We start from the raw sequence: 26,455 nt of genomic DNA, 5'->3' as shown, positions 1-26,455 counted from the left end.
GTGGATATCTTTTCCTCTCCCTGGGACACGAATCTCTTTGGAGTGGTGTTAGCACTTGTCAGGCCTACTAGAACACTGCCAAGAGTGCATTGGAGGGGGTAAGATGTCTGTGTTTTCCAAGGTTTGTGTGCTGGTCCTCTGGGGGGAGGGGTTGCAGCACCAGGAATGAGACAGGCCTGGCTGGAGCAGGTATATCTGCCAAAGCACAGGCAGGGGATGTGGCAGTGTTAGCAAGTTAGAGTGTTAGTGAGAGTTGGCACTGTGCTGGTTCCCATGTGTTTATGCTGGGTGAGGGGGGATGAAAATGACGCCTGCCAATTCCTTTGTTCTTAGAGGAGTCTTCCAACCATTTTTGTCCCTCCAGAATATTGTCTGAGATGCATAAACAACTATCCCTCCATGTGTCCCAAGTGTTTTCCAAACTGCTGCTTCTATGTTCTATTTCTATGAGGTATTCGTTGTGCTTTTTCTTTAAGGGTAGGATTCAGTTTCCTCTCAGCCTCCTGACTCTCCCAGAGCTGAGCTAATTGATTTTTTAAAATCACTGGTTGTAAGAACTCACAAAATTTTTTCCCTCTGCTTCCCTCTGGTCAAATGTCTTTCCTCTATGGGTTCCCTGGTGTAATAGTCTGTTTCTCTCCCTTCTGCACACTCATGGGTTCCTCCCTCTCATGGATGATCCTGTAGATCCATTTAGCTCCCCATGTCTCTACCGCCTACCCTCTTTGATGTGGCCTCTTCTTTACATTAGTTATGGAGCTAATTCTCCCAGTATCTGGGTTATTTTCTGGGTTATTTAAACTGATGTGAATTTTATCTAGTTGTACACATGGGATAAGGTAAACTTAGGTCCTTTTACTCCACCATCTTCCCAGAAATCATTCTTTAATTTTTAAAAATAAATTTTCTGATGGCCTTGCAGTTACTTTGCTCCTGGAACTACTTTTACTCTCTGAGATATCCATTAATTAATAAGTTGAATAAAATCTGTGACACATGTTTATTTGATACTGAATGAGAAGTATGTTTTTAACTGAAAAAAGGAAACTTTGACAGCCCCATACAAAAAGAAATATATGATTCAATCCTTCCCTCCATTTAAAAGTCTTAAACCATTAATTAAGAACAAAAATGTTAAAGCATATGATGACAGAGATGGTAAGTGGAATTATTCAGAAAGGAAGACCTTTAATGAAAACGTTCTAATCAATAACACCAGGATGGGCTAGGGAGTCAGGAGGACAGGTCCCAATCTAGAGTCCTTGGAGAGCAGACTTCATCACCAAGGGATGGCTGTTCTGATTAGTCAGTTGGGTCTGCAACAAGGTCTCTCTCAGTGCAGGGAAACCAGTGCACCTCCATCTCCTTAAAGGAAATGGGGCTGAAATGGAAGCTGGAAGGACCTAGGAAAGGTAAAGAGGAGAAATTTTCAGGAGAAAGGGACTTATGTCATGAAAACTCCAGACTCTCCTCATATCCTGTGAAAAAGGGTATTGTCTGAGGTATTTGGGACACTCCTCATCTACAGGCAGGAAATACCCAATGCCTTCGACAAAGGCTGTAGAAAGGTTTTGAAGAAATGCTAAGATTGGTTAAAATGGGATATCTGTTTGGTCTCAATAAAGAAACACAGGAAAACCTGGAAGAGAGCACTTCATGCCAGGGGTTAGAAAAAGTCTTTCAGAAATAGAAATTATAGTGCAGAGAGAACGTTTATCCCTCATTCATAAGGGGAGCACAGGGAGTGGGCTAGACCATGGGGGGAGGGGTCTCATGATTAATGAGGAAACAGAACCTCACCTGTGGAAAGAAACCCTCACTGAGCCAGGTCCAGGGCCCACCTGAGAGGTTTTATTCCCTGACACTCCTCACTGCACCTACTGTTCTCCCCCTCTGCTGTGACTAAGGAAATATACTTATATTTTTCACAAATCCTTGGAGACTCCTTCTCTGTCACATCTCTGTCCCCAGTCTCTGGCAATTAAACTCCAAGTGAAGCGAGGCTCCTGCAAAGTTCTCTGCTCATCTCAGCTGTTCCAACAAACAAACTGTTTCTCAGGGGGAGGTGGAGAGAATTGGGGAGTGAGGGTAAGGTAAGGGACTTAAGTGGTCTGAGCCCCAGCGTCCTTGTCTGTAAAAGGCACATAATGATGTTCACCACAAAATGTTTGTAATGAGATTAAAGTGCAGAGACAATCTAAAGTCATCTCCACATGGTGGGTCCTAAGAATTATAGTTATTATTAGTGCCACTGCCCTCCATTCTCTCCAAGCTGAAAACTAAGCAAATAATTTCTTGTGGTTTAGTCCAACTTCCAGAACACAATTCTGTCCTTTCTTTTTTCTGAATGCAACAAAGAATATTTTCTTCCAGAAAAAGTTTTATTGTAGCTGGTACAGAGTTTAGATGGATGGATACAAATAACACCAATAACTACAGATATTTAAAACTATGTCTTCAAATACAGATCGAATTCTGCTGTTTATGTTCCAAATATAATTTCCCAAGGGAAAACAGTATAGTGAATTTTTTTCCTCTTACAGAAACTGAAATAATAAAAAGTGGCTAATTTTGTTGGAGGATTATATTTACAGCACTTCCCTGTGTATTTCTTAGGTGCCAGACAATAAAGGTATTTACCTCTTCCCTCAAGAATCCTAAAGACTTTGCACTTTATTCTTTAAAGAATATAAGACTTCAAGAAGTCTGTATAAATTTCCTGGTCACACAAACAACCCAATTAAAAAATGGGTAGGAGACATGAACAGACATTTCTCCAAAGACATGAAGATGAACAAACACATGAAAAGACATTCATCACCACTTACCACTAGGGACATACAAATCAAAACTACAATGGAATGTCACCTTGCACCTGTCAGAAAGGCTAAAATCAACAGCACAGGAACAACAGGTATTGATGAGGATGTGGAGAAAAAGCAGCATTTGTACACTGTCGATAGGAACGCAAACTAGTGTAGCTATTCTGGAAATCAGTATAGAGGTTCCTTGAAAATTAAAAATAAGGGCACCTGGGTGGTTAAGTGTTTGCCTTCAGCTCAGGTCATGATCCCAGGGTCCTGAGATCGAGCCCTGCATCAGGCTCCCTGCTCAGTGGGGACTCTGCTTCTCCCTCTCGCTCTGTTCCCTGCTCATGTTCTCTCTCTCTCACTGTCTCTATCTCTCAAATAAATGGATAAAATCCTAAAAAAAAGTTAAAAGCAGAAGTAACCTATGATCCAGCAATCACAATACTATTTACCCGAAGAATAAAAAAACACTAATTCAAGGGGATGCACACACCCTGATATTTATAGCAGCATTTTCTATAACAGCCAAGTTATGGAAGCAGCCCAAGTATCCATAGATAGATGAATGGATAAAGATGTGGTATGTGTAAATGAAATACTATTCAGCCATAAAAAGAATGACAGCTTGCATTTGCAAAGGACACAGATAGAGAAAGGGAGTATGATGCTAAGTGAAATAAGTCAGAGAATGACAAATCCCATATGATTTCACTCATATATGGATCATATAAGAATCAAACCAAAAAGCAAAGGGAAAAAAAGAGAAAGACAAAGCAAGCAACAGACTCTTAACTATGGAGAACAAACCGATGGTTACTGGGGGGATAGGTGACGTAGGTGATGGGGATTAAAGAGTGCACTTATGATGAGCACGGGTGATACATGGAAGTGTTGAGTTACTATATTGTATACCTGAAATGAACATAACACTGTATATTAACTAACTGGAGTTAAAAATAAAAACTTAAAAGACCAAAAAAACCCCACTTATATATATTTTTTTAAAAAGTTCCTCCTTACAGAGCATGAAGGGTGAGCACTTTCTAAAGATAATTTTATAAGCTTATTTTTCATCATCTGGATGATGATTTCATCCAGTTTCACCTAAGAAACTAGTGTGAGACCTTTAATAAATCAGAGAAATGATATCTATACATACACATATGGAATATTGTATGTTGCCTGGCACATAGTAAGTTCTGACTCAATGGTAGAGAATTGCAATAAGGGTAAGGAAGTCAAACTCAGGGCATTCTCTGATATTAGAAATAATTCTAGTTTTAAACAATAAGGGACAATAATCCCAATGCCTTACTTCTGCACAGTGCTTGGGTTTACAAAGTCCTACATTCCAATGTAATGCATTTTACAAATGAATTAGCTCACAAAATATTGGGTAAAAAAAAAAAAGCTGTTTTTTCACTACACACAGAGAGGATTTAGGATTTAAAAAGATGTCTCCAAGCCTGAAGGTATTACGATCATCATTAACAGTGAGGAAACAGAGCCTCACATAGAGATTATTTACTCAAAGTCGCAGAATCAGGGGATGGCATTGCCAGGCACAGGATGTCCTGGTCCTTCAGTGCTGACTGCCAATCCTGCAATGGTCCAACCCCTTTCTCAGGGCCCGCATCACCTCCCGGTTTCTCAAGCTATAAATGAGGGGGTTGAGCATAGGCGTAAGGACTGTGTAGAAGATAGAGACCACCTTGTCATGGCTAGGGGCCCGGTAGCACCGAGGCCTCAGGTAGATGAACATGGCTGCCCCGTAGAAGAGGGAGACAGCTGTCAGATGGGAAGAACAGGTGGCCAGGGCCTTTTTGCCAGCCTGAGCAGAGTGCATGCAGAGCACAGCCCTCAGGATACGAGCATAGGAGGCAATGATGATGGAGAAGGGAAGAAACAGCATGAAGACACAGCAAGCATATATAACATTCTCAAAAATGGATGTATCTATACAGGCCAGTTTCAACAAGGATAGCATCTCACAAAAGAAGTGGTTCAATTCCCTCAAGCCACAGTAGGGGAAGGTCATTACTACCACCATCTGGATCACACCATCTATTATCCCAAAGGCCCAGGAGCTCCCAACAATCTGGAGGCAGACCCTCTGACTCATGAGGACAGGATAGTGAAGTGGGTGGCTAATGGCCACATAGCGGTCATAAGCCATGAGTCCCAGCAAGAGCCCCTCGGACCCCACAAGAGAGACAAAGAGGCCAATTTGTATGCCACAACCCACAAAAGAGATGGACTTCCTGCCAGATAGGAAGTTGACCACCATCTTTGGCACATTGGTACAGACCAACATGAGGTCCATGAGGGAGAGCTGACTGAGGAAGAAGTACATGGGTGTATGAAGTCGAGGATCTATGTAGATGAGGAAGAGGAGGAGAACGTTCCCACAGAGGGCCACTGTGAAGACTACCATAACTAGAGAGAAGAGGACAAGGTCAGTTGGACTGCATGAAAAAATGCCCAAGAGGATGAAGTCGTCTGTGGATGATTGATTCGACCGTATCTCCATGGCTTAGTTGATGTTTCTGGTCACCTATGACTGTGAACAAAAAATAATGGATCGACTGACATTTCTTTATTACCTCTGCATTCCACATCTTCAGCCAGTTGTTTTGTTTGTAACTCATGAGACCTCAACAACATCAAATTTGAGACATGGAAGAGATACTCCTTTATATTCCCATCTAACAGCAATAGGAGTCATCCTAGCTTATAGAATGGACCAATTATCTATTTGCGTATATCCTTACCAGGAAGAGATTATCATATAGGACCTTTCTGCAAGCAAAGTTTTGGCTTTATTATATGATATTGAGTCTTTTATGATATCACACAGATTTGGTAAACTATCTTAAACAGGGCTATACCTTCTCAGCCCATCAGACAATTTATATGTGTAATGGAAAAGGAAGTGTTTGAATCATGAGTCGCTCTTTAACCCATGTTTCTTTATGTTCTAAGAGTGTTTTCATGCTAGCCATTCTGATATATTTATAGTATCAATTAAAGAAGTATCTTTAGTGCCTCACATGAGAGGGAGTAGTTACAATTAGATGGCATTATTGTCAATTATACTGGGGGTGACAGGAAAGTCACAGGGCCAATGTGGAAAAGCAACAGTTTGGTGCCCAAACTTATTAAGAACAATGAAGTCTCCAATTGTGCTGAAACTTTAAAAATAATCCCAGGATTAGGCTTCAGTAAAAGCTGACTGATAAACAGGTAATATCTACTTACTAATTTACCTTTAGTAGACATCAAAGAGCCTTAACCCACTGAGCCACCCAGGCACCCCTCAAAGAGCCTTATAAAATATTTCTAACCACTATCTTGCACATGACTCTCTGAACCATTTACTCACTGCCTCATAAAAGTTTGAATTAATTTATTGGATCATGTCAATTAAAAGGGGTTTCTCTGGATGTTTGGTCAACAAGTCTTATAAATATCTTACCAAGGAATATAATAAGGAAACATGACCTGATTTTACATGAACAAAAGCCAAATTAGGCAATAAAAGTCATGCATATTTAAAAAGTCAGGCATATTAAAACTCCCTTGAGGATAGTCACAGAATCTGAACCCAAGGAAAATAAAAGAATAAATGACTATAAACAATTAAATGGAAAACATACTATTCTGACACAACTTTTTCTTTGATTGTTGTCCTCACTCTCTGACCCTATTGAAACTTGTCTTCACTCTGAAAGGTATTTCCAGTTTTTAGGCTTCTCCTTTTTCTCTCTCTTATCAGCCTCCTCCTAATCACCTGTCCTTTTATCCATTCAGGGCTGCAGTACCAGGCATTTCCATGGTTTTGCAAGTGGCACAACAGTGTGGTCTTTACCCTTAAATTTGCATTAGCTATCGATTTGCTAATGTAATTAGCTATTAACTGTGTAACAGATAGCTCCAAAAGTTAGCATTTAAAATAAAATGGCAATTTTTTATTATCTTACAGTTTCCGTGGCCAGAAATGTAGGTGAAGCTTAGCTAGGTGTTTCTGGCATAAAGTCCCTCAGAGGGTTACCATGAAGCTGTCAAAAAAAGCTGCAGTCCTCTCAAGGCTGGGCTGGAGGAGATTCCACTAGCAAGATCACTCATGTGGCTATAGGTAGGCCTGCTCCCTCTTCCTTGGGCTTCCTCACAGCATGGCAACTGACTTCTCCCTGGAGAAGTGATCCTGGAGAGAGTGAGAGCAAAAGCACCCTAGATAGAAATCAGAGTCTTAAAATGTAGTATTGGAAGTGATATCCCATGAGTTCAGCTGAATTCTATTCTTTAGGAATGAATCACCAAATCCAGCCTATACTCACTGGGAAGAGGGCAAAAGGGCATGAATACTGGGAAAGGGGACAAATGAGACCATCTTGGAGGCTATCTACCACATCTTTCCATGTTCCATCTCAAATCTTGATTATTGATATAATTAAACTGAACTCTGTTTTAAAAAATGATCTTGTCATATAAGAAAGATGCCGGGAAAAAAAGATGGTGATTTGCAAGTTGCCTAGAAACAATGAATCAAACATGTTGAGTTTGTGAGTCTCTCTCTCATCTGCTGAGAAATGATAGGCTCTCTGCCTGATTCTAGAGACAATCTACAATCAGTAAAAATAAATTAAACTCTTGCATTCCACAGTACTCCTATCCATTTTTTATTTGATCTCATTGTAGGAACCTGCAATGAAGATACAGTGATATTATTAAAAAGACTCTCTTCTACAGATGAGGAAAAAGGTTCTGAAGGGTTGGCTGGGGTGCCCAAGGTTACATGGCTGGTAAACACAAGACCAATACTTGAGAAGGGGGCTTTGGAACCTAAGTTCTGGACACTCACTGTACTAGGCTGTTTCTGGGCAAAAAATATTCTTAAAAGGGCAAGCTACCTTATCTTGGAGAAATTCTCAGTTAGGAAATTTCAATTTCCTTTATTTAATTCTTGGCTCACTGCACAGCCTTCTGATTTATGGTCTAGGCTCTTAACACTTGGAGATCCTTTAGTGCAGTTGTGGTTTCTTGTAAGATACAACTCATATCACAGGTGAATATTTTATCACTCATGATAAGTTCCTGTCTTACAAATTGATTAGTTTAAATGGAATTCCTGAAACTAGATGAAAATTACAATCACATTTCTGACTTTTGAAACTCAAGGAAAGACTTGGGAAGGATTACCATAAGGCTGAGGAGGAGGAGAAAGAGAATCCATCTGCCTATCTGTCTCTCCAAATGACACCAAAATTTTTGGATCTCAGACACCCCTCCCAAGACAGAGTCAAGCCTGAGCCAATGCCTCAAACTTCCAATTCTCTGAAGAATTTATATAATTGCATTTCTTGCTCACATCCGAAAAAAACAACTAAGCATTAATGTTCACCTGTGTTAGAAAAGTAATGTCTGCTATTCTCATCTTATTTCTTTAATATGATATTTTAGTTTCCCAATCACTCAAGCTCAAAATGATCCATGCTGAATACCCTATGTGGCTCACATCCAACATTCTCACAGTCCTGTTGATTTGCCCTTAGTGGAGGCTCTTGCTTCTTACAACTGGACCTCTGTTTTCATCCCTTGTGTCACCACTGTATTTGGAGCATCTTTGTTTTGCCAGCATCCATGCAATGGGCATGACCCAAGGACCTCCTGGTGCATTGCAAATTGTAGGAACCTCCCAGAGCACCCCTCTGTAGGCCATGTCACTACTCAAGACTGAGAGCAGAGCTTCACCTTTAACCTAATTGAAGTCCAGGTATGGCCCTGCTCTCCCTTTCCAGCTTTTCATCCCCAAATCCTTCCAAATGAATACTGCATTCCACCTCAACAGACACTTGCAGATTGCCAAATATGACTTCTGTTTGCCTCTTTTAGTTTTTCTCACACTGTTCCAGTCACCTAGCATATCTTCCTCCAAACTTCTCTTGTCAAATGCTGTATCTCAGCTCAAACCTGCTTCTGCCATTGAAGGGGTCCCAAGTAATCACCCTCTGTTTTCTATATCTCATTTGTTTGGCCTGAGAATGTGCTCCTTGGGTTCAGTTATGGTTCACAGCAGCCTCCTGAGTGGTTTTCCTTGCTTCTCTACTCAGAAGCTGGAGAGTTAAACCATATGAAACGCAAGTCAGATAATGTTACTCTTGGGCTCAAGATAGGCCATTGGCTCCCAACACAGATCCAGGCCAAACCCTTGCAAGGCCCCCAAGTCCTATGTAACCCACCCCCATGGTCTCTGACCCTGTCCCTTACTCAGAATGCTTCTGCTACCAGAACCTCTTTATTATTTCCTGCATCAAGCCAGACACACTCTTACCTTAGGACACTTGCCTTCCCTTTTCATGGAGTGTTCCTCCTCCGGCTATCTTCATGGCTCACCCTCCCTTCAGACCTTTACCAAGTATCATTGAGAACTTCTCTGAAAAGCCTCCCATGTTCCTATATATGTGTGTGTTGACTTAATAAAATAACCAGATGAAGTAATATGCAGCTGCAACCTCCAAGTTCTGAAAGTAGAAAGCCTGGATTCTTTCATTGCAGAAGCTGTTGTTCTTGACCTGAATTGTACTACAAATTCATGGCTGGATACTTTCCTGTGAGGGACAGTGAAGATCTTTGGGTGTTTACAAATGACAAAGATGTTCCCCACAAATGGATGAGAGCAGTATCTAGGATACATTTGTGAGGGGTGTATTCTTCTCTACTTTACCCCCCTGCAAAAAGGAAATGCAAAGACCCTACAGAACACTCTGTCTGTGTAAAGATCCAGGGTGATTTTCTATGCTGGGGTGGGCCTGCCCAGATCTATAACTAGGGATTTTGGTTGCATGAGCTTGTCCCTACAGAGGGGAGCATGGCCTGACTCATGTCTAAAGACCTGTATCCTTTACACCAACAATTCCCTGTTGTTGTGTATATGTGTGTGTGTTCTATAGGAGTAAATTTCTGCCTTTAAATACTATCTTGGTCATATTGGAGCCAGAATTACCCAACCAACAGAACAAAACAAGTCCCTCCGACTTTATAATTGAACTTCCTCATATTCTGAGGATGTCCAGCACTACTCTCTGTGTATAGAGGCATTCAGCTGAATACATTTTCAGTGAGATATACCTCTCTCTTCATCATCTCTGACAATTTTCACACTTCTCTGTCTCATCAGAAATGATTACATCACATTTGTAGTACAAGCGTCTCTCCCTAGAAAAAGCCTTTTCTTTGCATAAAAAGCAATTATAACAGAAAACTCTAAAGGACCTCTGGAGCCCTGAGTCCAAGACACAGCTGTATCACCACTAATTGTGGACCTTCTCCAGCATTTAGACCTTCTGTTGCAGGAGGATAATCACACATTCTCCATCACTGATTTCCTGTGAGCTTCAATGAAAGAGTTTATGTGGAGCTTTCCAGGAAAGAGTCCTGAAAATGTAACTAGTACTAACATACTACATTGGTCACTAATGACATTTCTCTCCCTACCCTGAATGGCTCGAATGAACTTTGATTCTTATACACACTGCATATTTAACATTTTGATTTGGATGTCCAATGGTCTTATCCTACCTGAAGTAACCAAAATGCTCTTGGTCTCCAGTGGAGAAACACCTGTTCTAACCTTCTTCTCAGATTAATTAAGTTCAGGTCTCCCCAGTTGCTCAGGGCACAACACATGGGTCCTCTTGAATCCTCTCCTTCCCTCTCACATCCCAACCATCAGAAGTTCCTGCTGGCTTTTCCTCCAAATGTATTCACTCCTGACCACTTTTCACTCCTGCCAGGTTCCACCTTACCACACCATTGTTACTACTTTCCTGGATGATAACAATGGCACCTAACTGGACTTGCCTCCCCATTCCACCCTTGCTTCCCTGTTAGTCTATTTGCCACATAGCACTGGAGTGAACTCATCTCTGAAAGGTAAAAGCCAAAATGCTTCAAGACTAAATCCAGACATTTTGGGGCAGCCTTCCATCACCACCAAGACCTCCTTTCCTTCTGCTGTCCCTTGACTCCTCTAGTTCACTCATCCACCAGCTACCCTTTGAGTTCCTCCCATATAATAGGCAGACACCAGCCTCAGGGGCCTTGATAATTGCTTCTGCATCTTCATGGAAGACTCTTCCCAGATATGCTCCACATTGTTCCCTCATATCCTCCTCACATTCTCAGCCAGGACTTACCCAATGCCTAGTTGGAGTTCAAATCCTTCCTTCCCTGTTCTTTCTTGGCTTGTATTTCTCAGAGCACTTAACCCTACCAGGCATGCCACATTTAATTTATATGGACATGTCTTCTACTTTACTAATGAAACCTATATTCCTGATGCCACTTTTGTTCATGGCAGGATACCTGGCTCCTAGAACCTTTCCTAGCATATATTATGTCCTTAGTAAATATTGTTGAATGATTATTGTAAAGTGCAAACAACTCAAGAAACTATCCCATCCCACATGTTAATTTCCTGTTCCCTAAATTTATTTCTCTCTGTTTTGTTAATGGCTTCATTGTCTCCCTAGAAATAACACCATGAAAGAATTTACCTTGTCTCTACAGCATTATTTTGGGGACAAGTTGACTCCATGTGTCCTTTTATCCCTCTCCTTCCTCCCATTCACTTGTACCTCTTTCTACTCATCCTTTGTCTTTCTGTTTTAGATCATTCTTCCACCCAGGAACAAATCACTGACCCCCACCATCCACAGAAAGTGGAAGAGAAAAGGAAGAATTAATGAGGCATTTAGAAAAGAAACAGGGAGAAATAGATCAAAGGAAGAGGACCAGAAGAAAGACTGAGGAGATACAACACTAGAAAGAGTATGTTCGACCTCTGCCCCCGCACCCCCCGCAAAAGGAAGGAAAACATCCTGACGGAGGCTGACAATAGGAGGAAGAAGAAATGACCTACAAACAGTAATAGGAAGTGCAAGGAAGAGAGAAGCAGGTTACAGGGAAAAGGTCCTTACCCTTGAGTGGGTTTCCTGGAGGAAAACACACTCAGCAGATATCCTGTGGAGGACTTTTTAGTTTCAAATCATTATCATCCTGAGTTTGCACTTACTGTGTCTGAGGGGACAGGGAGGAACACTGTACCTCAGCTCTGATCTCCTTCATTAGCACCACCACTCCCACCACTTTGTAGCCAACTGAGCTCTTTAGCTCTAACAGTGTATCTTAGACAAACAACGGCTTCCTCTCAGCCAAAAACAGAAGGAGAGAGGGGACCTAATTCAGCAGATGGTAGTAGGCAGATGGGGTATGTGCTAGGATCTATGTTTCCATGCCCACGCACTGATATCCATCCACCTTCTGTGGGCTGCTCTCAGCCTGGGTTACAGAATTCTTTCCACTGTCCATGCAATACTTAACACTAAACCTGATTGAAGGGAATGAAGTTGTGGAGTCCTGGGGGAGCCCACAAACTCCAGCCTTTGAACAGGAGCTCCCCAGCTTACAATTAAGGAAATTCAAACAGGGGCCTTGGGGACAGAACTGGGAAGAGGGCCAGTGGGGACAGTATGAGCAAACCTGGTCAGGAGAGGGCTATGGGACAGCAAGAGCATAGGAATGGGGGAGGGCAAGTTTCTTGGTTCTCTACCCTTCACCACAGACACATTCCACACTTCCCTGTAACCTTCCGAGTCCCTCACTGGGTCTCCATCTGTGGCTGTCCTAGCAGGCTTTCCCTGCACCATGCAATCCATATCTGTTCTTTATCTGCCCTATGGAGTCAACCTATATCTCTGATACCCTTGATATATAGAGTACTGGATAAGTTGTGCATAAATCAAGGTAGGGCCACATTATCTTCGCCCCAAGGATTTTATAGTCTAATGGGAAGGAAAGAAGAACACTTTCATTTATGAGTCAGGAGTGACATGGAGCTGGGCATCACCCTAAACACTCTCAGACATTTCTGTGAGCTCAGTATCCTTTCAGTTTGGTATGGATTGTCCTGTGGTCTAGTTATGCCTGTCCTCCATGTGTAATCTGTAGAACCCCCTTTCACTCTCCAGAGTGTCCAAGGTTGAACAATACATTTTATAGTCACTCTACTTCATGTCCTATAGAGCTAGTCAGTTTTTTCATTGGCCAATATGTTTGCAATTTACTTGCCAAACAGTTAAGTCACAAACTTATTTGAGAACAGATATTCTTACAACATCAAGCATCCAAATCCATGAATATGACATATAGTTTCATTCAGATTGTTCAATTTTTCTTTCTCTTTTTAAAGATTTTTTTTTTAATTTGACAGAAACACAATGAGAGAGGGAACACAAGCGAGGGGAGTGGGAGAGGGAGAAACAAGCTTCCCATGGAGCAGGGAGCCCACTGCAGGGCTTGATCCCAGAACCCTGGGATCATGACCTGAGCTAAAGGCAGACACTTAACTGACTAAGCCACCCAGGTGCCCTGAGATTCTTTTATTTTTCTTAGTATGTTTTGTAGCATAAACTCTTTGCACATCTTATATTAGGATTATTCCTGAATGTATGATGAGTTTTTTTTTTATTTCAGAGGTTCTTTTTATTTTTTTTAATTAAATTTATTTTCAGTGTAACAGTATTCATTGTTTTTGCACCACACCCAGTGCTCCATGCAATCCGTGCCCTCTCCAATACCCACCACCTGGTTCCCCCAACCTCCCACCCCCCTGCCCCTTCAAAACCCTCAGATTGTTTTTCAGAGTCCATAGTCTCTCATGGTTCACCTCCCCTTCCAATAAGCATTTATTACTTTCAGATGTACATTAATTTCAAATGTACTCAAAAGTAAATGGAAATTTCCTATTACTCCTAGCTTGATGGAGTGATCACAAATGGGTGTTGAATTTCATTAAATGACATTTCTGCATGTCTTGAGATGATCATATTTTCCTCTTTTATACTGTTTATATTTATATTTACTGGATTCATCATGCCTTTTAATTTATTTTTTTTAAAAATTATTTAAAATCTAGTTAGTTGACATATGGTGTAATATTGGTTTCAGGAGTAGAATTTAGTGATTCATCACTTACGTGTAACATCCAAGGCTCATTATAACAAGTATTCTCCTCAATAACCCACCCATTTAGCCTATGCCTCACCCTTTCCCTCCTTCAACCCTCAATTTGTTCTCCATCATTAAGAGTCTCATAGTAGAAGCGGAAGAAACATTTCACAAAATACAACATCCATTCTTGATTTAAAAGCCTTCGACAAAGTTGGTGCAGGTGGAACACACCTCAACATCATAAAGACCCACAGCTAATATCATCCTCAGTGTGGAACTGAGATGGTTTCCCCTGTGGTCAGGAACAAGACAAGAATGTCCACTCTCACCATGACTATTTAACATAGTATTGGAAGCATTAGCCTTAGCAATCAGACAACACAAAGAAATAAAAGGCATCCAAATCAGCAAAGAAGAGGTCAAACTTACACTATTTGCAGATGAGATGATAATATATGTAGAAAACCTGAAAAGCTCCATCAAAAAAATTGGGAAAACTCATGAATTCAGCAAAGCTACAGGATACAAAATAAATGTAGAGAAATCTGTTACATTTCTATATATCGACAATGCAGTAGCAGAAAAAGAAACCAAGGAATAGATCCCATTTCCAATTGTGCCAAAAATAACAGGATACCTAGGATGTACCTAACCAAAGAAGTGAAATATCTATACTCTGAAAACTATAGAACACTTAAGAAAGAAATTGAGAAAGACTCAAAGAATTGGAAAAACTTTCCATGCTCAATAGGTTGGAAGAACAAATACTGTTAAAATGTCTATGCTACCCAGAGCAATCTACACATTCAATGCAATCCCTATCAAAATATCACCAGCAATTCACCAACAATCCTAAAATTTATATGGAACCCAAAAGACCTTAAATAGCCAAAGTGTTCTTGAAAAAGAAAAACAAAGCTGGAGGCATCACAATTCTGGACTTCAAAGTATATTACAAAGCTGTAGTCATCAAGAGAGTATGGTACTGGCACAAAAACAAGACACCTATGTGTCAACAGAGCAGAATATAGAACCCAGAAGTGGACCCTCAATTCTATGGCCAACTAATCTTTTTTTTTAAGGTACAGTTTATTTAACAAACATTCTATGTCTTTGTACTTTCCAAATTTTCACAGTTACAAATAATGCTGCAAACAGAAAGCCTTGTCAGCATGTATTAGTGAATACAGAAAGGTACATCTTCAAAGATGTAACTGAGACAGTGAAGGCTTCTGTATATTGGTCACTTTACTGTTTGCTTATTCATTCCAGGTATGATCAACTAATCTTCAATAAAGCAGGAAAGAATATCCTCTGAAAAAGTCTCTTCAACAAATGGTGCTGGAAAAATTGGACAGCCACATGCAGAGGAATGAAACTGGACCACTTTCTTACATAATACACAAAAATAAATTCAAAATGGATGAAAGGCCTAAATGTGAGATGGGAATCCATCAAAATCCTAGAGGATAACAGAGCCAGCAACCTCTTTGACCTCAGCTGTAGCAGCTTCTTACTAAACATGTCACTGGAGACAAGGGAAACAAAAGCAAAATTGACTCTAGGGACATCATCAATATAAAGAGCTTCTGCATATGTGTTATAATAAACACTGGGTGTTTTACTCAACTAATGAACCATTGAACCCTACATCAAAAACTAATGATGTACTATATGTTGACTAACTGAACATAAGAAAAAGCTCTGCACAGTGTGGAAACAACAAAACTAAAAGGCGATCTATGGAATGGGAGAAAATATTTTCAAAGGATGTATCTGATAAAGGGTAGTATACAAAATCTATAAAGAACTTATCAAGCTTGATACCCAAAAACAAATAATCCAGTTAATAAATGGACAAAAGATATGAACAGACATTTCTCTAAAGAAGTTATCCAGATGGCTAACAGGAACATAAAAAGATGCTCAACATTACTCACGTTCAGGGAAATACAACTCAAAACAATGATGAAATTCCACCTCTCACCTGCAGAATGGCTAAAATTAAATACAGGAAACAACAAGTGTTGGCAAAGATGTGGAGAAAAGTTAACCCTATTGCACTGTTGGGTGGGAATGGTGGGAATGGAAACTAGTGCAGCTAGTCTGGACAACAGTATGGAGGTTCCTCGAAAAGTTAAAAATAGAACTACCCTACAACCCAGCAATTACACTACTAGGTATTTACACAAAGGATACAAAAAAACTGATTTGAAGGGATACATGAACCCTGATTTTTATAGCATCATTATCAACAATAACCAAACTGTGGATTGAGCCCAAAAGTCTCTTGAGTGATATGAATGGATACAGAAGTAGTATATACGTACAATGGGATATTACTCAGCCATCAAAAAGAATGAAATCTTGCCATTTACAATGACATGGATGGAGTTAGAGTGCATTATGCTAAGTAAAATAAGTCAGTCAGAGAAAAATAAATACCATTTGATCTCATTCATGTGTGGAATTTCAGAAAGAAAACACATTAACACAGGGGAGGGGGGAAAAGGGAAAGAGAAGCAAACCATAAGAGACTCTCAAAGATAGAGATCAAACTGATGGTTGATGGAGGGAGATGGGTGGGGGATGGGCTAGATGGATGATGAGTATTAAAGAGGGTACTTGTGATGAGCACTGAGTGTTGTGTGTAAGTGATGAATCACTGAATGGTACTCCAGAAATCAATATTGCACTGTATGATAACTAAAGTATAAATAAAGGGAAAAAAGTCCCTCATGGTTTCTTTTTTTCTTTCTGCCTCCCCCCTCCATATGTTCCAGGAATTTTTGGGTGGAGTCTTTTGGGTTTTTTACATAGAGTATCATGTCATCTGTGAAGAGTGGAAGTTTTTGACTTCTTCCTTGATGATTTGGATGTATTTTATTCTTTTTGTTGTTTGATTGCTGAGGCTAGGATTTCTAGTAGTATGTTGAACAACAGTGGTGAAAGTGGACATCCCTGGCATGTTCCTGACCTTAGGGGAAAAGTTCTCAGTTTTTCCCCACTGAAAATGATATTCACTGTGGGTCCTTCATATATGGCTTTTATGATGTTGAGGTATATTCCCTCTATCCCTACACTGCAAAGAGTTTTATTTTATTTATTTTAATTCAATTAGCCAACATATAGAACATCATTAGCTTCAGAAGTAGAGTTCAATAATTCATCAGTGGTATATAACAACCAGTGGTCATCACATCATATGCCCCTTTAATGCCCATCATTCAGTTACCCTATCCTCCCACACAATTCCTCTCTAACAACCCTCCGTTTATTTCCTATAGTTAATTGTCTCTCATGGTTTTCTCACTCTCTATTACTTCCCATTCAGTTTTCCCTCCCTTCCCCTATGATCCTCTGCACTATTCCTTATATTCCACATGAGTGAAACCATATGATACTGGTCTTTCTATAATTGACTTATTTCTGTCAGCATAATCATCTCCAGTTCCATCCACGTCATTGTGAATGATAAGTGTTCATCCTTTCTGATGGCTGAGTTATAGTCCATTGTATATATGTACCACATCTTTATCCATTCATCTGTTGATGGACATCTCTGTTCTTTCCACAGTTTGGCTACTGTGGACATTGCTGCTATGAATATTGGAGTGCATGTGCCCCTTTGGATCACTATATTTTTATCTTTGGGGTAAATACCTAGTAGAGTGATTGCTGGGTCATAGAGTAGCTCTATTTTTAACGTCCTGAGGAGCCTCCATACTGTTTTCCAGAGTGGCTGTACCAGCTTGCATTCTCGCCAACAGTGGAAGAAGGTTCCCCTTTCTCTGCATCCTCATCAACATTTGTTGTTTCCTGACTTGTTCATTTTAGCCATTCTGACATGTGTGAGGTGGTATCTCATTGTGGTTTGTATTTCCCCAATGCCAAGTGATGTGGAGCATTTTTAAAAGATTTTATTTATTTATAAATATATTTATTATTTATTTATTTGTTTGACACACAGAGAGAGAGCACACATAAGATAGGGGAATGGGAGGCAGAGGGAGAGGGAGAAGCAGCTCCACACTGAGCAGAGAGCCTGATGTGGAGCTCAATCCCAGGACCCTGGGATCATGACCTAGCTGAAGGCAGACACTTAACCAACTGAGCCACCCAGGGGACCTGTGGAGCAAATTTTCATGTGTCTGTTAGCCAGTTGTATGTCTTCTTTGGAGAAATGTCTGTTCATGTCTTCTGCTTATTTCATGACTGGATTCTTTGCTTTTGGGGTGTTGAATTTATTAAGTTCTTTATAGATATTGGATTCTAACTCTTTATCTGATAAGACATTTGAAATATCTTCTCCCATTCTGTAGGTTGTCTTCTAGTTTTTTAGATCTGTTTCCTTTGCTGTGCAGAAGTTGTTTATCTTGAGGAAGTCCCAGTAGTGCTTTTCTTTCTCTTTCCTTTAGAGACGTGTCTATTAAGAATTTGCTGTGGCTGAGGTCAAAGAGGCTACTGCCTGTGCTCTTTTCTAGGATTTTGATGGATTCCTGTATCATATTGAAGCCTTTCATCCATTTTGAGTTTATCATTTTGTATGGTGTAAGAAAATGGTCCAGTTTTGGGGTGCCTGGGTGGCTCAATCATTAAGCACCTACCTTCAGCTCCACTTGTGATCCCAGGGTCCTGGGATCAAATCTCACAGTGGGTTCCCTGCTCAGTGAGAAGCTTGTGTCTCCCTCTCCCACTCCTCCTGCCTGTGTTCCCTCTCTCACTGTGTCTCTCTCTGTCAAGTAAATAAATAAAATCTTAAAAAAAAAAGAAAAAGAAAATGGTCCAGTTTCATTCTTCTGCATGTGCTGTCCAAATTTCCCAGCACAATTTATGGAAAAGACTGTTCTTTTTCCACTGGATATTCTTTCCTGCTTTGTCAAAGATTAGTTGACCATCAAGTTGAGCTTCCATTTCTCTATTCTGTTCCATTGATCTATAGTCTGCTATTGTGCCAGTACCATACTGTCTTGATAATTACACCTTTGTAATACAGCTTGAAGTCTGGCATTGTGATGCCATAAGTTTGGTTTTCTTTGTCAACATTACCTTGGTGATTCAGGGTCTTTTCTGGTTCCACACAAATTTTAGGATTGTTTGCTCTAGTTCTGTGAAAAATGCCAATGGTATTTTGATAGGGATTACCTTGAATGTGTGATTGATCTGGGTAGCGTAAACATTTTAACAATGTTTGTTCTTCCAGTTGATGAGCATGGAATGGTTTCCTATTTCTTTGTGTCTTCCTCAGTTTCTTTCATAAGAGTACAAATCCTTTACCTCCTTGGTTAGGTTTCTTCCTAAGTATCTTATGGGTTTTGGTGCAATTGTAAATGGGATTAATTCCTTAATTTCTTTTTTTCAGTCACATTGTTAGTGTATACAAGTGCAACTTATTTCTGTGCATTGATTTTATATCCTGCCTGGTTGCTGAATTCCTGTATGAGACCTGGAAACTTGGGGATGGAGTTTTGGGTTTTCCACATAGAGTATCATGTCATCTGTGAAGAGTGAGAGTTTGACTTCCTCTTTGGGGATTCAGCTGCCTTTTATTTCATTTTGTTGTCTGATGGCTGAGGCTAGGACTTCTAGTGCTTTGCTGAGCAACAGTGGTGGGAGTGGACATCCATATTGTGTTCCCAAACTTGCAAAAAAGCTCTCTTAGGGTAAAAGTTTTTTTTCCCTTTGAGAATGATACTCACTGTGGGCTTTTCATATATGGCTTCTATGATTTTGAGGTATCCTTACACAATGGAGAGTTTAAATCAAGAAAGGATGCTGTATTACGTCAATTTTTAAATATATCTATTGAGAAGATCATAGTGTTCTTCTCCTTTCTCTTTTCAATGTGTTGTATCGTTGATTGATTTGTGGATGTTGACCCACCCTTGCATCCCAGGAATAAATCCCACTTGGTCATTAAAGAAATAATCCTTTTTTTAAATTTTATTTTTTATAAACATATAATATATTTTTATCCCCAGGGGTACAGGTCTGTGAATTGCCAGGTTTACACACTTCACAGCACTCACCATAGCACATACCCTCCCCAGTGTCCATAACCCCACCCACCCTCTCCCAACCCCCCTCCCCCCATCAACCCTCAGTTTGTTTTGTGAGATTAAGAGTCACTTATGGTTTGTCTCCCTCCCAATCCATCTTGTTTCATTTACTCTTCTCCTACCCCCTTAACCCCCCATGTTGCATCTCCTCTCCCTCATTTCAGGGAGATCATATGATAGTTGTCTTTCTCCAATTGACTTATTTCGCTAAGCATGATACCCTCTAGTTCCATCCATGTCGTCGCAAATAGCAAGATTTCATTTCTTTTGATGGCTGCATAGTATTCTATTGTGTATATATACCACATCTTCTTTATCCATTCATCTGTTGATGGGCATCTAGGTTCTTTCCATAGTTTGGCTATTGTAGACATTGCTGCTATAAACATTCGGGTGCACGTGCCCCTTCGGATCACTACGTTTGTATCTTTAGGGTAAATACCCAGAAGTGCAATTGCTGGGTCATAGGGTAGTTCTATTTTCAACATTTTGAGGAACCTCCATGCTGTTTTCCAGAGTGGTTGCACCAGCTTGCATTCCCACCAAAAGTGTAGGAGGGTTCCCCTTTCTCCGCATCCTCGCCAGCATCTGTCATTTCCTGACTTGTTCATTTTAGCCATTCTGACTGGTGTGAGGTGATATCTCATTGTGGTTTTGATTTGTATTTCCCTGATGCCGAGTGATATGGAGCACCTTTTCATGTGTCTGTTGGCCATCTGGATGTCTTCTTTGCAGAAATGTCTGTTCATGTCTTCTGCCCATTTCTGTATTGGATTATTTGTTCTTTGGGTGTTGAGTTTGCTAAGCTCTTTATATATTTTGGACACTAGCCCTTTATCTGATATGTCATTTGCAAATATCTTCTCCCATTCTGTCAGTTGTCTTTTGGTTTTGTTCACTGTTTCCTTTGCTGTGCAAAAGCTTTTGATCTTGATAAAATCCCAATAGTTCATTTTTGCCCTTGCTTCCCTTGCCTTTGGTGATGTTCCTAGGAAGATGTTGCTGAGGCTGATGTCGAAGAGGTTGCTGCCTGTGTTCTCCTCAAGGATTTTGATGGATTCCTTTCTCACACTGAGGTCCTTCATCCATTTTGAGTCTATTTTCGTGTGTGGTGTAAGGAAATGATCCAATTTCATTTTTCTGCATGTGGCTGTCCAATTTTCCCAACACCAGTTATTGAGGAGGCTGTCTTTTTTCCACTGGACATTCTTTCCTGTTTTGTCAAAGATTAGTTGACCATAGAGTTGAGGGTCTATTTCTGGGCTCTCTATTCTGTTCCATTGATCTATGTGTCTGTTTTTGTGCCAGTACCATGCTGTCTTGATGATGACAGCTTTGTAATAGAGCTTGAAGTCCGGAATTGTGATGCCACCAACTTTGGCTTTCTTTTTCAATATTCCTTTGGCTATTCGAGGTCTTTTCTGGTTCCATATAAATTTTAGGATTATTTGTTCCATTTCTTTGAAAAAAATGGATGGTACTTTGATAGGAATTGCATTAAATGTGTAGATTGCTTTAGGTAGCATAGACATTTTCACAATATTTATTCTTCCAATCCAGGAGCATGGAACATTTTTCCATTTCTTTGTGTCTTCCTCAATTTCTTTCATGAGTACTTTATAGTTTTCTGAGTATAGATTCTTAGCCTCTTTGGTTAGGTTTATTCCTAGGTATCTTATAGATTTGGGGGCAATTGTAAATGGGATTGACTCCTTAATTTCTCTTTCTTCTGTCTTGTTGTTGGTGTAGAGAAATGCAACTGATTTCTGTGCATTGATTTTATATCCTGACACTTTACTGAATTCCTGTACAAGTTCTAGCAGTTTTGGAGTGGAGTTTTTTGGGTTTTCCACATATAGTATCATATCATCTGTGAAGAGTGATAGTTTGACTTCTTCTTTGCCAATTTGGATGCCTTTAATTTCTTTTTGTTGTCTATTTGCTGAGGCTAGGACTTCTAGTACTATGTTGAATAGCAGTGGTGATAACGGACATCCCTGCCATGTTCCTGACCTTAGCGGAAAAGCTTTCAGTTTTTCTCCATTGAGAATGATATTTGCGGTGGGTTTTTCATAGATGGCTTTGATGATATTGAGGTATGTGCCCTCTATCCCTACACTTTGAAGAGTTTTGATCAGGAAGGGATGCTGTACTTTGTCAAATCTTTTTCAGCATCTATTGAAAGTATCATATGGTTCTTGTTCTTTCTTTTATTAATGTGTTGTATCACACTGATTGATTTGCAGATGTTGAACCAACCTTGCAGCCTTGGAATAAATCCCACTTGGTCGTGGTGAATAATCCTTTTAATGTACTGTTGAATCCTATTGGCTAGTATTTTGGTGAGAATTTTTGCATCTGTGTTCATCAAAGATATTGGTCTGTAGTTCTCTTTTTTGATGGGATCCTTGTCTGGTTTGGGGATCAAGGTGATGCTGGCCTCATAAAATGAGTTTGGAAGTTGTCCTTCCATTTCTATTTTTTGGAACAGTTTCAGGAGAATAGGAATTCGTTCTTCTTTAAATGTTTGGTAGAATTCCCCCGGGAAGCCATCTGGCCCTGGGCTTTTGCTTGTTTGGAGATTTTGGATGACTGTTTCAATCTCCTTACTGGTTATGGGTCCGTTCAGGCTTTCTATTTCTTCCTGGTTCAGTTGTGGTAGTTTATATGTCTCTAGGAATGCATCCATTTCTTCCAGATTGTCAAATTTGTTGGCGTAGAGTTGCTCATAGTATGTTCTTATAATTGTCTGTATTTCTTTGGTGTTAGTTGTGATCTCTCCTCTTTCATTCATGATTTTATTTATTTGGGTCCTTTCTCTTTTCTTTTTGATAAGTCTGGCCAGGGGTTTATCAATCTTATTAATTCTTTCAAAGAACCAGCTCTTAGTTTCATTGATTTGTTCTATTGTTTTTTTGGTTTCTATTTCATTGATTTCTGCTCTGATCTTTATGATTTCTCTTCTCCTGCTGGGTTTAGGGTTTCTTTCTTGTACTTTCTCCAGCTCCTTGAGGTGTAGGGTTAGGTTGTGTACCTGAGACCTTTCTTGTTTCTTGAGAAAGGCTTGTACCTCTATATATTTTCCTCTCAGGACTGCCTTTGTTGTGTCCCACAGATTTTGAACTGTTGTGTTTTCATTACCATTTGTTTCCATGAATTTTTTCAATTCTTCTTTAATTTCCTGGTTGACCCATTCATTCTTTAGAAGGATGCTGTTTAGTCTCCATGTATTTGGGTTCTTTCCAAATTTTCTCCTGTGATTGAGTTCTAGCTTCAGAGCATTGTGGTCTGAAAATATGCAGGGAATGATCCCAATCTTTTGATACCGGTTGAGACCTGATTTAGGACCGAGGATGTGATCTATTCTGGAGAATGTTCCATGTGCACTAGAGAAGAATGTGTATTCTGTTGCTTTGGGATGAAATGTTCTGAATATATCTGTGATGTCCATCTGGTCCAGTGTGTCATTTAAGGCCTTTATTTCCTTGTTGATCTTTTGCTTGTATGATCTGTCCATTTCAGTGAGGGGAGTGTTAAAGTCCCCTACTATTATTGTATTATTGTTGATGTGTTTCTTTGATTTTGTTATTAATTGGTTTATATAGTTGGCTGCGCCCACGTTAGGGGCATAGATATTTAAAATTGTTAGATCTTCTTGTTGGACAGATCCTTTGAGTATGATATAGTGTCCTTCCTCATCTCTTATTATAGTCTTTGGCTTAAAATCTAATTGATCTGATATAAGGATTTCCACTCCTGCTTTCTTCTGATGTCCATTAGCATGGTAAATTCTTTTCCACCCCCTCACTTTAAATCTGGAGGTGTCTTCGGGTTTAAAATGAGTTTCTTGTAGGCAACATATAGATGGGTTTTGTATTTTTATCCATTCTGATACCCTGTGTCTTTTGATTGTGGCACTTAGCCCATTAACATTCAGGGTAACTATTGAGAGATATGAATTTAGTGCCATTGTATTTCCTGTAAGGTGACTGTTATTGTATATTGTTTCTGTTCCTTTCTGATCTACTACTTTTAGGGTCTCTCTTTGCTTAGAGGACCCCTTTCAATATTTCCTGCAGAGCTGGTTTGGTGTTTGCAAATTCTTTCAGTTTTTGTTTGTCCTGGAAGCTTTTAAACTCTCCTTCTATTTTCAATGATAGCCTAGCTGGATATAGTATTCTTGGCTGCATGTTTTTCTCGTTTAGTGCTCTGAATATATCATGCCAGCTCTTTCTGGCCTGCCAGGTCTCTGTGGATAAGTCTGCTGCCAATCTAATATTTTTATATGTTACAGATTTCTTTTCCCGGGCTGCTTTCAGGATTTTCTCTTTGTCACTAAGACTCGTAAGTTTTACTATAAGGTGACGGGGTGTGGACCTATTCTTATTGATTTTGAGGGGGGTTCTCTGAACCTCCTGGATTTTGATGCTTGTTCCCTTTGCCATTTTGTGGAAATTCTCTCCAACAATTCTCTCCAATATACCTTCTGCTCCCCTCTCTCTTTCTTCTTCTTCTGGAATCCCAATTATTCTAATGTTGTTTTGTCTTATGGTGTCACTTATCTCTCGAATTCTCCCCTCATGGTCCAGTAGCTGTTTGTCCCTCTTTTGCTCAGCTTCTTTATTCTCTGTCATTTGGTCTTCTATATCGCTAATTCTTTCTTCTGCCTCATTTATCCTAGCAGTGAGAGCCTCCATTTTTGATTGCACCTCATTAATAGCTTTTTTTATTTCAACTTGATTAGATTTTAGTTCTTTTATTTCTCCAGAAAGGGCTTTTATATCTCCCGAGAGGGTTTCTCGAATATCTTCCATGCCTTTTTTGAGCCCGGCTAGAACCTTGAGAATCGTCATTCTGAACTCTAGATCTGACATATTACCAATGTCTGTATTGATTAGGTCCCTAGCCTTTGGTACTGTCTCTTGTTCTTTTTTTTGTGGTGAATTTTTCCGCCTTGTCATTTTGTCCAGATAAGAGTATATGAAGGAGCAAGTAAAATACTAAAAGGGTGGCAACAACCCCAGGAAAATATGCTTTAGCCAAATCAGAAGAGATCCCAAATCATGAGGGGGGAGAAAGGGGATAAAAAGGTTCACAAAGAAAAAAAAAAAGAAACAATTAAAAAAAGAAAACCAATAAAGAAAAAATATAAAAAGGGAAAAATATATATATATATTAGATAAACTAGTTAAAAAACATTAAAAAAGAAAAGGGTAGAAGTTAAAAAAATTTAGCAGAAGAAGAGAAAAAAAATTGAAAAAGAAAAAAAATTAAATTAACTGCAAGGCTAAAGAATCATGGGGAGAAAGCCATGAGTTCCGTGCTTTGCTTTCTCTTCCTCTGGAATTCCGCTGCTCTCCTTGGTATTGAAACTGCACTCCTTGGTAGGTGAACTTGGTCCTGGCTGGGTTTCTTGTTGATCTTCTGGGGGAGGGGCCTGTCGTAGTGATTCTCAAGTGTCTTTGCCCCAGGCGGAGTTGCACCGCCCTTACCAGGGGCCAGGCTGAATTATCTGCTTGGGTTTGCTTTTGGGAGCTTTTGTTCCCTGAGCACTTTCCCTAGAGTTCCAGAGGACGTGAATGAAGATGGCAGCCTCCCAGTCTCTGGCCTGGAGGAGCCGAGAGCCCGGGGCCACACTCCCCAGTGCGCCCTCAGAGAACAGCGCCCAATTGCTCCCGTCACCCTGCCTCTGGCCGCGCTCCGAGCTGACCGAGCGTGCGACCGGTTCAAGGTAATCCCGAGCTTAGAACTCACTCCTCGGCTCCGTCTCTGTAGCCGGCTTCCCCGTTCTAATACCTGTAAACTCTGCGACACTCAGACAACCCTGATCCTTCTATGACCCTGCGGGACCTGAGGCCACGCTGACCCCACGTGGGCTTCACCCCAGTTAAGCCTCTGGAGCGATGTCCCTCAGTGGAACAGACTTTTAAAAGTCCAGATTTTGTGCTCCATTGCTCCGCCGCTTGCCGGGAGCCGGCCCCTCCCCCCATGGTCTATCTTCCTGTCACTTTGGATTCACTTCTCCAACAGTCCTTCCTTTCAGAAAGTGGTTGATTTTCTGTTTCTAGCATTGCTGTTCTTCTTCTCTTCGATCTCCCGTTGGATTTGTAGGTGTTTGCAATCTTTCGATAAGCTATCTAGCTGATCTCCCGCTACCTAAAGTAGTCTCAGCCTACTACTTCTCCGCCATCTTGACTCCTTCCTTCCAAAATAATCCTTTTAATATACTGTTGGATCCTATTGACTAGTATCTTGGTGAGTATTTAGGCACCCATGTTCATGAGGGATATTGGTCTGTAATTCTCCTTTTTGGTGGGGTCTTTGGTTGTGGGATCAAGGTAATGCTGGCCTCATAGAACAAGTTTAGAAGTTTTCCTTCCATTTCTATTTTTAGCTTCAGAAGAATAGGTATTAATTCTTCCTTAATTGGCTGAATTTTGCTGGGAGACCATCTGGTCCTTGAATCCTGTTTATTGGGAGATTTTTTGGTTATTGCTTCAATTTCTTTGCTGGTATGGATCTGTTCAGATTTTTTATTTCTTCCTGTTTCAGTTTTGGTTCTTTATACATCTGTAG

At 40.2% G+C, this 26,455-nt stretch overlaps 1 protein-coding gene across 1 annotated transcript; it reads right to left on the bottom strand.

Moving 5' to 3' along the window:
* Positions 1-4,392: 4,392 nt before the first annotated feature.
* On the bottom strand, positions 4,393-5,340 carry LOC116861463 (olfactory receptor 2V2). Its single transcript, XM_032848083.1, has one exon. It carries the CDS (start codon positions 5,338-5,340, stop codon positions 4,393-4,395), a length of 948 nt encoding a protein of 315 aa, XP_032703974.1.
* Between the last annotated feature and the right edge of the window lie 21,115 nt (positions 5,341-26,455).

Source organism: Lontra canadensis, unplaced genomic scaffold (genome assembly GCF_010015895.1).
Source record: "Lontra canadensis isolate GAN:19392208 unplaced genomic scaffold, GSC_riverotter_1.0 scaffold199, whole genome shotgun sequence".
NCBI lineage: Eukaryota > Metazoa > Chordata > Mammalia > Carnivora > Mustelidae > Lontra > Lontra canadensis.
The sequence above is the reverse complement of the archived record's forward strand: the minus strand, read 5'-3'. Positions and strand labels throughout refer to the sequence as shown.